This window comes from Pteropus vampyrus, unplaced genomic scaffold (assembly GCF_000151845.1).
Source record: "Pteropus vampyrus isolate Shadow unplaced genomic scaffold, Pvam_2.0 Scaffold139, whole genome shotgun sequence".
Lineage (NCBI taxonomy): Eukaryota > Metazoa > Chordata > Mammalia > Chiroptera > Pteropodidae > Pteropus > Pteropus vampyrus.
The window spans coordinates 83,524-97,136 of NW_011888920.1; the positions used below are offsets into that span (position 1 = coordinate 83,524).

At 35.7% G+C, this 13,613-nt stretch overlaps 1 protein-coding gene across 1 annotated transcript; it reads right to left on the reverse strand.

Moving 5' to 3' along the window:
- Positions 1 to 923: 923 nt before the first annotated feature.
- On the reverse strand, positions 924 to 9,515 carry MMP12 (matrix metallopeptidase 12). The gene is made up of 10 exons (XM_011368106.2): positions 9,350 to 9,515; positions 8,175 to 8,422; positions 7,707 to 7,855; positions 7,493 to 7,618; positions 4,993 to 5,154; positions 4,337 to 4,460; positions 3,376 to 3,509; positions 2,856 to 3,015; positions 2,006 to 2,109; positions 924 to 1,406 (listed from the first exon to the last, which is right to left on the reverse strand). Exons 1-10 carry the CDS (start codon positions 9,482 to 9,484, stop codon positions 1,306 to 1,308), a joined length of 1,443 nt encoding a protein of 480 aa, XP_011366408.1. The 5' UTR covers positions 9,485 to 9,515; the 3' UTR covers positions 924 to 1,305.
- Between the last annotated feature and the right edge of the window lie 4,098 nt (positions 9,516 to 13,613).

A 13,613-nucleotide genomic window follows, 5' to 3' on the forward strand; every position in this document is an offset into this window, starting at 1 on the left:
TCTATCTAGATTCTTTCTGGTCCTCGTATTTCCCTGTCTCTGTTCATTCTGCTAGTCAAAAAGAATCATCTGAGCTGAAAGGAGCTTGACCATTTCTTGGATATTGACTACATCAATCAGCAATGGGCTGCAAATAAATTGAAAATTACAAGTATTACACAAACCTGTAAGATATTAGTGGAGGCTTTAATATGTATGCAATTCAGAAAATAGGGAGAATGTGTGTCAAGGTAATGGAGAAAAAATTGATACAAGGCAGAGAAAGCTACCAGCATGATGTGCTCACCATACATCATGATCATTTTTTTTTTCACAATAAATCTATGTCTTGGGCACCACTAATATTTCCTCCAAAATTTAGAGAAGCTTAGATTTAATTTCTTATCAAATTCACATAGCAATTACATGACCCATATTGCGAGACTGGAGGTGCAACAGAAATTTTACCAAAATGTGAAACCGTATTTCATCTCTTTTTCTCTCTAGGCTTTTGGTAATACACTGTAGGTGCTTTTGGGGGTCATACGTAGTCTGGAGAATGTTTTCCTGACTTGAGACCAAGGATGTAGGTGGCTTTAGACAAGTGGCCAAAGCAAATACAACCCTTTTTTTTCCTAGTTGCCATATTTCTAGTCACTCCTTAGTATAATCATGTAGATACTTGTTTTATTTATTTAGAAGTAGGTCTAGAATTATTTTCAAAATACACATTCTATTTTTCAAGAAAAATTCTTAAAAATCAAATACTTTCAAGTTTTTATTTGAACAATGTACATATATAATATAAATCATTGGAAAAGTCAACACTGACAACAGAATAAAATTATATTATTATCATAATTATATAATTTACTTATATATTACTTACATTGATTGTTGTTTTCAAAGTTCTAGGTATAGTCTATTTTTACTCCAGAAGAATTCAAATGATATCCTTGCTGAAACATTTAATGATCAAAGAAACTAATCGTCTCTTAATTTTAGTTAAGGCAGAGAAATAATTACAATTTTTCAGTTCAACGATATCAGATACTGAGATATTCTCTTGGCCTTTGAAGGTGTCTATTTTCAAACTTAAGTGCAGAGTCAAGTAAAAATTGACAATGAGGGTTTTCAAAATAAAAAACTTTATGTATTTTGTATAATCACTTATCTATATGATCATTTCTCTATGGTCTATAGAGTTTACCTTATTTTATGCTACATGTCATTCTTTAATGGTATACTGAGCACATAACAAGCATCCAATAAATACTTATTAAACAGTAATGCATTGATTGACAAACGTGCTTAATAATATTGTTCCTAACATTCAAACTTGACATCGTTTTTCAGCGTTCTGGAGACACGATGTGATCGGACATCATATTCAAGTACATTAGATCCTTTATAAAAATAGTAGTGTTCTAAAAATGAAAAAAAAAATTGAATAGTTTAATGCTCTGCTTATATTTCTTTAAATAAAATATAATATAGATCTGCATTTTTAGATTATCTAAATTAGATAAGGTCTGATTAGTGAATATAAATGTTGGGTCTCTTGGCTGGTATCTTGCCCCCAGATACCTTCCTACTGCCAATCATTTCACCATTAAATATCTTCATTAATTTTATTAAGAAGATTATTTAGTCTTAAAGGCTGACTATTAAGATGTAAATATTTTTGAAAATTCACACTCCAGGTGGAGAACTCAGAGTGGGAGAAAGGAGATTGGGCCCAGGTAGGGCATATAGAAGCCTTAGTGGAGAAAGTAAGAAACATGGAGATGGGAAGAAACAACAAAATATCTTGTCCCGCTCAACAATTTTGCTTAGGCTGACCTTTAGTGAAGACATTCACAAACACAAACTCAAACAAACTTAAGCTTCTCTCATCCCACCACCAGCCCTAGTCCATGAGAACCCATGAAGAGTAGAAGGTAAAAACTGTAAGGTATAAAAAGCATAAGAGACTCAGTATTTTAAAAGGGATTTCAGTATCTTTATAGTTTCTCAATCTACTCACTGTTATAATAGAAAACTGCATCAATTGTAGGCCCAATTCTCGGGAAGTAAGTAGTAATCAATTTGGGATAACCAGTGTCCATTAACTGTCTCCTCTCGTCATACCTGAGCAAAAAAATAACCAGCAGGAACTCCATCAGTCGTGAATTTCATGACATAAAACTTGACATTTCATGACATGAACAACAAAAGCCATCTTATTCTCTCCTGAAAGTCTCTTCCTGAAAGGCTTTAAACTGTACTGACAAGAAAACCAAAGACCTAAAAAATTCACAGATTTACTCCAAGTCCCTATAGGACTCTAACCCTAGGCTTCCTGAGTTCTAGTCAAACACTTCCCCTACTCCTCCACAGTGCTTCCGCCAGTGTCTGGTCTTGCTTTCTAGAGCTCGATTGTCCAATTTTTTGTTAGCGAAGAAGACCTTGCAGGATCAGCTGTCACTCAGAGGATAGTTTCCTCATTCTGTCTTCTTTTTCTCATTTTGTCTTCAGAGTCCTTATGGAAAGGAATCTAAAAATACATACACCCTCCAAATTGACTGTAAAGACTAGGTTTCATACATCTCTACTACTATTTTCCAATGTGTTTCCATTGTGATTAATAACATGATGTTTTATTTAAAGTGTTCCTTTAAAAACACATGATATGTTATCTCATAAATTAGAATCCAAAAGTCCAGAGAAAAGAACTTGGTTGACAGTAACTCTTCCAGTCCTATATTCTCTTGATTACTCTTCCAGGAAGGTCAAAGATCTTTGGGAATTTGCATAGAAGTCTGCCTTTTGGAAAACTCTATTCCTTGCCTGTTTCACAAATCTCAGGGGTCAAATTACCAGCCATTAAAGTTCACCTCCAATATTGATGATCTACAAAGAAGTAGGTCTTATGAAGAAGTGGGTTAAAAACAGCTGCATCAATTTTTTTCACGTAGTCAGGAAAACCCAAAGAATGTATGCTCTTGGGATAACTTTGCTGTAGTCTTAAATTGCTGATTAACCAGTACTTATCATCTGTGAAGACAAAGGAAAAGGGTGCGTTGGAATAGCACAGAAAGAATAATTGAAATATGTACTGACTCACTACAAACAACGTCATTCATTTCCCATAGTTTCAAAATGTATCACTCCTTGTTCTTAAACATGACCTGTCTCTGATGGTTCTGTATTTTTTCCATAAGTACTACAATCTATATTTTACAAACTTTTATATATTAGTTAAGTATTTAAGCTATTTTAGGTTACAGTTTGAAGTATGATTAATAAAACTTGAAGTGCTGTTTCAATTTATAAAAAGTAGTAGTATTTCCTTAATTTATTTTCTTCCTTGAGGTAGAAAAACAGCTCAATAGCAAAACTAAACATTGGAATTACCTTTGAAAAGAAAAACTTGGTTTCTAGCTCCAATTTCATAAGCAGCTTGAATGCCAGATGGTAATGTTGGCCATAAAGAAGAAATTAAACCAGTACCTCTTTTTGGACTCTTGGGAAGCTTCCACCAGAATAACCTGGCATATAAAACATTTGACACATGTTAAAAATTATTATGAACTCAAGAATCATGAAATGTGAGTGGAAGGACTTGTGAAATGACTTAACGTTTCTTTCCATTATCTTCACATTGTATTCCATAGATGTCTGTGTAGGAGCACCACAAGGAAACAATCTTAATTGACTCTTCGATAATAGCAATGATCCCACAGGCAAACTGGTATATGAAAATACCATGGAGCTTGGAATTAAGGGATCTAGGTTCTAGTCTGTTCCCACAGTCCATTCACCCATTTTGTAATCTAAAGGAAATCACTTATCCTTAAGGGTCTCAGATTTTGAATCTCAAAAATGAAGGATATTTGTCTTCCCTACCAAATACTAATCTTCTATACTCTCCCACACCTTCAATATTTGTTTCAATTCGTGTTGTAAGGCAGAAACCATAAGTCATCCTGGAATTCTCTTCTCTATAATAAAGAATCAAATCCTTTAAATATACACTCTGTCACAGCTTTAGTGTCAGACTTCACCATTTTTCTCTGTGAGTATAATAGTTTGGCTTCTCTGCTTCCTGTCTTATCTTTCCCCAACCGAGAGTCCTCTTGCAAATCTATTTTTTTACAAGCCAGTTTTCTAGTTAAGACATAAATATAATCATACAACTCTTTTTTCTTCAAAATCTTCAAGATCTCTTTACTGCCTACAGAACCAAGTCCAAGTTCCAACTCACGATTTTTATCTACTTCATTTTTAAAAATCATTTTGAACCATTCTCTGACAAAAAAAAAAACCACCCTGGAACAGAGCCTTTAAAATTTGTCAGATATGAAAATGATCCCACCTGTCTTTAAAGAAAAAGATTTTATCTCCCACTGTAGTGACAGCATCAAAGCTCAAATTGGGCTCACAGGCAGCTGATTCTGTACTGTTAGGATCTGATGAGGGTCGATGCTTTTCTGGACCTCCTGAAAATACATTTCAAGAAACATTAGAAAAATCTGCATTTTAGTTCATAGGAGGAAGAATCGTTCTTCAAAAAAAAAAACATTTAATTTTCTTGATGAAAAATACATAAAAAGAAACTTAAGCCCTCTATAACATTTATAGAAAGCATACAATAAACATTTTTTTTTCTTCATGTAGTTCTGACACCATGGAGGAAAAGAATCTGTTCACTCTGGTTTTCTGGTCCCAGTTAGATTATTTCTCTGTGTCTTCTTCAATAGACAATGGTATGTTGGATAGAAAAAAAGGAGATTTGAGGCCAGAAGACTCAGGTTCTGCCTCTGGCTCTGGCATTAACATAGTAGGTCTTTTATGCTCATCTGTAAAAATGAAGATGATATCTGTGCTATCTACCTCACAAAGTTTTCTTTCATGTGGTTCAAAAGAGAAGGTAGATGTTAAAGTTTGGTCTAAATGCAGTTATCATGAAAACATGATACTGAGAAGAGTGAGTATTGTTATAAGGCAAAATGGTAAAGAAATTCAACTCACCATAGAGATACTGAATACCACGTTTGTCATCAGCAGAGAGGTGAAATATGTTGGGGTTAACATAACGGTAGGTGGGGAACATTATGGACTTTGGATCATTGGAATGTTGAAGACCCAAGGAATGGCCAAACTCATGAACAGCAACTAGGAACAAGTTGATGCCTAAGAGGAAATCGCCTAAGAGGAAATCAACCAGAAGGGGAAAAGAGCAGTGAACTATATTGACATTTAGAAGACAATAATCCAGCTGAAATCTGACACAATGAAAAGGGAAACATTTGGGAATCCTTTACTTGGTTCCCCTCCTTCTTGCACAAGGTTTTTCAGCCTTGGCACTTTTAATATTATATGACAGATAATTCTTTGTTATAGATGTTTAGAAATCTCTTGTTTACTATTAAATTCAAGTAACAAACCCTCTTCAATTTTACAACTAAAAATGTCTCCACACATTGACCAATGCCCCCTTGTGGGGAAAAATTGTCTCTGGTTAAGGATCACTGCACAGTCACACAAATGAAATATATTCTGTTGTGAAAAATTCTGGAATAACTCATAGCTGTGTTCAATAGTTCTCACTGCCTCTAAATCATTCCTACTACATTATGCTTTTACTCTTGATCAGACTTGAGTGGATATGCAAAAGTCTTTAGTAACCATCCTTTACTTAACCCAGTATAAGGTCATATTAAGTTCCATATTCTATGAGTCACTGAAAAATATACCACATTGTATCTAATCCTTATACGATGGAAAGGAAGTCACCACGCTTCCTATTTACAGATGAGTACACAATATCAGCAAGATTAATTGGCCAAATTAAGTGCTGACCCAAGATTCAAATCCAAATTTCTTGGCTCTAAAGCTCATCCTTTTACTATATTTGATTCTAAATGAAATCAAAAAGACTGTGCTTACAATTTAGATGCATTTACACTGCCAAGTTATAGTCATGCCTATTCATTATTCTGTATGTCCTAGAGAATGCACCTTTGTAGGTAAGAGAGAGGTTTGTCCTTTCTCTCAAGCTTTTCAATTCCCAGAAGATGTGAATAGCTTCTGACTTATTTTTCACCTGTTTTCTAGTCTAAATGTCTTCATTTTTGTCTTTTTCTGTGTAAAAACTGAAGCTCAAAACTGACTTGCCAAGGATCACACTTTACTTAGTTGCAGAGTCTGGCCTTGAAATATGCTCCAGTACCCAAGTGGGAACATAGAGTCTATACCTCTCTTTTGTTGGGTATCTAGGAATTCTCTCTAACATAGGGGTCCAGTGACTAACTCAGATATGCTTTCACTTCTCTCAAATAATGACAGAGAAGCAAAGACTCTGTCATTTTCTCCACTCTGCATAAGTTGGAGAAGAGTAGACAAAGATTTTTATAATTGGAACTAAACCTGAATTTATCTTATTCCTAATTCCTATAATACTTTGTACAAAAGACCACTACTGGTGCTCATCTCAGAATAATGGATTTCTGTTTATATTCTGCTTCTCACTAGATTGTGTGCTCCTCCAGGGCAGGGGTGTGTCCTTTTCATGTCTGTATCCAAACACCCCCATCCCATCACCTAACACCATAATAGAAATGTAGTAAACATTAAGTAATTCTTTGTTCAGTTTATTGTGTCAAAAAATTAGGCTGAGAATGAGCACTTTAAGTTAGAATTTCCATAAATAATTTAGCTTTTTGAAAACATAGAATCAAGCCAATTAAAAATAAGGTAACATGGACAGGTAGAAAGTACACATTGAGATAAAATAAGAGCTAGGAAATGCACGCCCTGGCTTTCCAATAGAAAGATTAGGAAGGCTTCTGGTATGATGGTTTGAATTTTTCAATAGACAGTGATAACTCCAAACAGGGAGACTAGTTATCTCCATCTTTCAAGTCTCTGAGAGGAATGGTAAGTTATAGCTCCTCTGTAAATACACACAGGTATTAATAAATGATCAGCTGGGCATTCTAAAACTTTTATCCCAGAATCACAAGTGACTACATGACCGTATAACCTTATGTTTCTCAATAAGGATCTCTAAATTCTCTATAGCATCATCTTTCTGTGTCACTATGAATCTAAGAAATTGTCAACATACAATGGATCATGAAGATGATCATGCTAGCCCAGGGTGGTTGGCATACACTGAATTAGTATCTGTGTTTGCTTGAGTTTATGGAGTGCTCTGTCAAAAGTGATCATTAAATAACAGCTTTTACCTTTCCATAATATGGTTCTTAAGGTTCCTGAGTTTATACTAATGAACTAACTCATCCTCAGATTCTTAGAACTGATCTTTAGAATAATCTAGTCCAATATTCTCAATTTACAGAGAGTGGAATTGAGACAAAATGTTATATTTTATTTAGTGGTAAAATTATAATCGGAACAAGTTTTCCCATCCAAGGTAGCCTTTCTCAGAATGTAGCCATTCAACTGGTGAAGTAATTTAGAATTTGTTAGGGTTTTCTTTTGTGGTTTTGTTTATTTATTTGCCTACCTTTAGAGTTTGCAGTCCACATTTTAGCCTCATTAAAATGTGTGTCCCCTCCAATACCAGATCCAGGTCCAAAAGCATGAGCTAAGACTCCATCTTTGTCATTAAAAGGATAGAAGTCTCCATGATCTTTTTAAAAAGGAAAGAAAATTAGTCTTTCTATACTTGCTATTGGTCATGCCAAATAATACAGATGAAGTAAGTCCAAGTTCTCTACCTCCAAGAGCAAAACGTATCATAATGTCAGCCTCTCCTGTGTTAATCTTTTTGAATTTCAAGGGTGTCACGTCACTCCATACTTGAAAAGCTTTCTGGATGGCATAGTCAACATCCACACGTTTCATGTCAGGAGTGTAATTATTGATTCTTTACCAGCAAAACAAAAGAGAGGAAAATATATAAAAAACATGTGTTAATTTTGTCTTATTATTATACTTCGTTTCTGCTACCATCATTGAAGAATGAATTATTTCATAAATTAATTGTCCAGATTAAAAAAAAAAATACTTCTTATATTACAGAAACATTTATCCTCTGACAGCATCCTCCTTAAGCAAAATATAACTTGATTTATTCTCATTTATGATTTATAGGTCATCGTCATGAAAATTTACATTCATAGAAGTTTATGCCTTTTGCCGTTAGACCTCTGAAAAAGTAGAAAAATACATAGCTATGAGGTTACCTGTAGGTGATAAGATGTTTCTTCCATACTGGCCTTCCTTGCATTGTCCTGAAATGATGACCGTCAGGCACTCCACATCGAGGCATGTGCATCATGTTCAGAGTAGATGTGTCCAGTTTTCCAGTCACTTTTAGCCCCAAGAACTTCTGCATTTCCTGAATTTTATTCTCCATAAAGTTTTCATTGATTTTCATTTTTGTCCCTGGATTTTCCTTTTCCTTAAAGTTATAAAAGTTTTTCAAGAACCTCTGGAAAAATACATTTAGTAATACATTATTATAATATATTATTATAAATAAAAAAGTTTCTGTTGTAGCTCTGCATATATGACTCAACTTTACACTTATGCTTTTGAACTAGATATTGGACAATTAATTATAACGATAAAAAATTTAAAATTTTCTGTGCTGTCAAAGACGTGTCATAAATTATTAGCAAGATTGATTTCTGATAACCCACTGAAAACATCTTTATGTCTCTACATCTTACAATTTGTTTCTACTTTTAAAAACCTATTTCAGCATCTAGCACATCATGGCAAAATTCAGTAAGCAGCAAAACCTTTATTTTCAGAATGTATAAATTATTAATTTAAATTGGGATAAAATTTTCTTGCTTAAAAAATCAAAGCTCAACACGATGGACTACTATGACTAATTTAAAGTTAAAATATTCCTAGAAAATGGGGAGATCATCTGAACTCATACAATTCGGGAAAAGAAATGAACTGAAAAAATTTTATTTTTAAAAAACGCTCATGAAAAATATCTGGGATAGTGAAGGTAGACAGTATTTTTGAATTACCATGGCAAACTGAAGTGGTTAAATTAATCAAGCCATTGTTCAAATCTTACATTATTAATCGGCATTGAATGGCTAATGTAAAATGTCATAACAGAAGTAAAACGTCAATTATTTTGAATTAAAATACCTTGGCCTAAGCTTTTAAGTAGAAGGGACAAATTCACCTACCAATTCAATAACAATACCCTTTTAAAATCAATACCTCTCTCTCTCTCTCTTACATTCCTCTTTAGCAAAGAAAAATTCAGGCTGAAAGCAAATAGCCTCCTAAACCAGTTTTCAAATAGTGCTTTTCAAGATAAAACTGATCAATGTAATAAATCTTAAAGACAAAAATCAAGCTAGATAAATACTATCATGTTCATACTTACTAGAGCAACCACCTTATCATTTTCCTCAACGCTTGTATGCCTACTCGGGGAAACAGCTCCAGAAGCAGTGACCGTCGGGGAAACAGCTCCAGAAGCAGTGACCTGCAGGACGAATATCAACAGAAGAAACTTCATTCTAAACTTCTCCTGAATGACTGAACCGAAATCACCCTGTTCCTGTTCAGTCCAAGTTCCTTTAATGTCCCTCTTTATATACCTTTAGGCCAGGCTCTGTGAATATGAAATCCTTTGATTGACTCACAGTTGATATCATCTTTTGATCTCAAAAACCCCAAACACAAGCGTGACCTTATTCTAGGACCAACAATGGGTCATTTAGCATCTAACCCATCAACGGGTCGATTAACAAGGAAGTCATTACTCAAACAACTCAGTTATATTTTTTCAAAAGAAATAAGCCCCTACTTCTACCCACCCTACAAAATAAGCCATTATACTGAACACTTAAAAATATAAAAATAACTTAAAAATTAATTTTTAGAAAGTTTAGTACCTGAATTTTCATTGTAATACTTCCTTTATGTTCATAATAGATGTAATAGACTTTTATAAAACACTAAATTTAAAAAGTAAGGTAAATAAAATCCTTTTACTAGAATAGAGAAATCCTTTCCAAGTTGAATCTATCTTCCCAGAGAACTGCGATATAGAGATTTCTCATTTATCAAGGAAAATTTCATAACACCATGATGCTTTGATGTTTGTTCTACATGTTGTATAGGTTTAGATTCTGTTTCTAAAGCTTCAGATCTCCAGCCATCTGAGCTGAGGCCCTGTCCCAACTCCACAGCTGGGTGGAGAGATTACAGAGGAAAATTTCCCCACCTCCCAAATTGTCTGGAGTTGGCAGGATGAAGGTCAAACACTTCAGCTTTGGGAGATAGAAAAAGTCTGCCTTTGGAATCTCTCTACCTTCCTATCAGCTCAGCTTCTTTCCCCCATGACCTAATTGTCCCCTTAATACAGAATCTGCCTTTCAGTCAATAGATAATGTCTGAAGACTGAAAACATTAAAGAAAACATTAATCAAGGAAAAAACTACAAAGATAGAAGTGCAAGCAGTGGGGCTACATGCCGGCTTCACATGAACAGTCTGGGGTGAGGGTGGGGAGAGACACAAAGTACTGTGTTATGATTCAATCATTGCTCTGACCCATTGTCCGGGTCTGGGGAATGCTGGCTGCTTCCCAGCATTTCCTTGAAGTTGCGGTTCCAGGAGAATGATTCCCTTGCTAAGTAAAGACAAGGAGGCCCTCTGCGTTGTATCCACTTCTGCCTTTTTTCAGCTCTGTAATTTGACCTCTAGGACCTTCAGGTATTTCATTTGAAAATGTGATAATAACCTTTGCTTCCTTTTGCTTTTGTGATAATTAAATGAGACAATGCATTATAAATACCAGCACATACTATAGGTGCTCACTAATAGTCACTCCCTTCCTCTTAGCCTGAAAGGAAAACATCATGCATCTTAAGTTTGCGGCCAGGTGTGGCTCTAGGATTCATGAAGAGGAAGATCACAGAGAAGAATCATAAGGTAATCTTTTCAAATATTGAATTTAACTCAAGAATCATAAGAGGAACGTGGCAGATTGTCAAGAAAGCAAGAAAAGTGGGATTTATCGAAAAATACAGGAGGTGCTCTTTCTCCACCAGCAGAACATTGCTCCATGGGGACAGCATCTGTCTGTGTTCCCCACTGTATTCCTGGTGCCTAAAGCTACCTTGAAGTTAGTAGGTGTTCAATAAATTTGTGTAAATGAATCTAGTTGGGAAATAGGGCCTAAAGGACATCAGTAATAAACTTCTTTTGTGGGAACAATCATTACACAGAGGGAGCATTTATAAACCTCGATAAAAGCACACAAGAACTTGTCTCATCAACAGGAAGCAATCTGGTTTTCGGAAGACTTTCCAGAAGTCTAGAAAGTGTAGGCAGTAAGATACAGGGTAAAAGCTGCCCAAGAGACAAAGGAAGTGAAAGAATGTTCTCACTGGAAGGTTTCTGAAAGTAGAAAACTACATCTCAATTTTAATGGTCTTTGAGTCTGACTCACCAAGTGTCCCAAGTGAGTCAAGGAGATGAGGGTCATCTGGGCAGCCATAGGATGCTGCAGTGGTTGTAAGCTTAGGTTCTAGAGTCAAGTCTACCTGCTTTAGAATCTTAGCTCCATCATTTTATGACCTTGGGCAACACTGTAATTTCTTTAAAACTTAATTTCTTCACTTGGAAAATTGGAATAATAGTAGCTACCTCAAGAGTTGTTGTAAGAATTAAATTAAAATATAGAGAAAAGTATTTGGCCTCAATCTTGACATATCTTAAGGGTTCAATGATTTGCTATTTTCCTTCCTTACTGCACTCTTTGAAAGAGAGTGATAATGGGGATGAGAAAAGAGGTCAACTACATGCTCATATCTCTCTCCTGTGGTAGAAGGAACTACAAAAAGATTATGATCTTGAAACCGAGGGTCCTTATGACTTTGACTAAATTTAGCTTTAAATCTTAGCTCTAGAAATCACGTCTCTCTCTCTCTCTCTCTCTGTCTCTCTCTGACCTAGCCTTTCCCCCAAAATCAACAGCCCCTGAGGCAGGAGAAGACAGTAGCCTGGACCTGACTAATGGTCACATGGTCTGGACCTCTGGGAGGCTAAAAATAACACCTTGACCTAAGTTATATTTCAGTTCCTGATCCTTACGGTAGAACGACCCCCTGGCTACTTTCCCATGAGACCAGAGGGACCTGCAATAGACCCCAGAACTGTCCTCAAGGCCTGAAGAAAAGATTTATTACCCTTACCTCACCTTTGACCAATCAGCTCCCAGCACTACCCGAACCCCCTAATCCATAGTGTTTTGGAATTTTGCCCAATATAATCCGTAACCTATGTGCCAGTGGGGAGTTAGGTCTTTAACATTAGCTCCCCATCTCTGGATTGGCCAATTCAATATTAAGCTGTTTTTCTTTCTATATTGCAAACTCCTGCTTGTGCATTTCTTTGGAACAGTGCACACAGGCAGCTAGGCTCAAAAACACTGGGGTCCCGGTAACAATCTTGGCTGAGACTGGAAGCTGGAGGTCCCAGAAGACACACGCTTCCAGGGACACACTGAAGGATGTGAGAATCAAGAGTCATTGGCAATGCTCTGTGTGAAGAAGAGCATGTCTGTGAAAATGTAGAAAGTAGCTGAGATCGGAATTCCTCTTAAGAGGGGCAACTTTTCCTGATAAGTTTCCTTATTAAAAGGTACATTTTATAACACAAAACTTCTCTATTATTGCATTGTTTCCTTTCTGAGCCAAATACCAGGACATTCTAAAGCATATCCCTGATATGTTTACCTTCAGGTAGTTGTAGTGTCATCCCTGAGGATGCAGAAGTAAATGGAAACATGATTTTTGGCAAGGACCAAAAGATGAAATGCTCTCAAAAGATACAAAGAAATCCTGTGGCTGACTCGTTCACCAATAGTCTGTTTATGCAGGAAGAAAACTTCAGCTGGTTAATCCTCTCTAATGGATAAACAAATGAGAGTCAAGGAAGTGAATTGCCTAAGGAGATGTGTAGGAGGTCTCCTGATTCTGTGTTGACTGGTTACAACATGCTTCATTTTGTTTGTCACGTGTTTCACTTTGATTTTTCTTCAGATTTATGTCTCCCTGTGGGTATCTTACTAAATGCAAACACTACAGAAATGATGCTATGATACCCTCAAGCTTTTTAGTTAAAGCTAGGCTGTCTTCGTTGCTGTTGTGAGCTTCAGGAATAACCTAACAGCCCTGGGAATGTTGTAGGTGAGGTGATGCAGAATATGCCACTCCAGAATGTACCACTTTGGCACATACATTGAATCAAACTGAAGACAATCGGTGCCTAGCAAACTCAGAAAGAGCTTTTTATCTTCCTCCTAATTGCCTAAAAGAATTTAGATTGAGGGCCTCTACCAGCAAAAGAACTATTATTACCAGAGATAACTTTTATGCCAGAAAAACTTATTTACATGGCATGACAAACATCTGTTTACCAAACATTTGTTCTCTTTTTCCTGTGAATTGTCTTCCTCCCATTCGAAGACCCAGACCCCTAACCCTTCAACTTGGTTCATGATAGCATGTAAGCGTCAATTACCTGTCTACTGGGGAGACTCATATATTTTTTAAATTTTTAAAAAATTAACTTTCAATTACAGTTGACATACAATATTATATTAGTTTCAGGTGTGCAATGTAATGATTAGACATT

Bases quoted from the DNA above. Each gene is read 5' to 3' on its own strand.
- MMP12 (XM_011368106.2), bottom strand. From the start codon at position 9,484: ATGAAGTTTCTTCTGTTGATATTCGTCCTGCAGGTCACTGCTTCTGGA. The intron at 7,856-8,174 runs GTAACCTCATAG...TTGCTGGTAAAG, and splicing joins AAACATCTTATCACCTACAG to AATCAATAATTACACTCCTG. The intron at 2,110-2,855 runs GTGAACTTTAAT...TTTTTTGCTCAG, and splicing joins GTAGATCATCAATATTGGAG to GTATGACGAGAGGAGACAGT.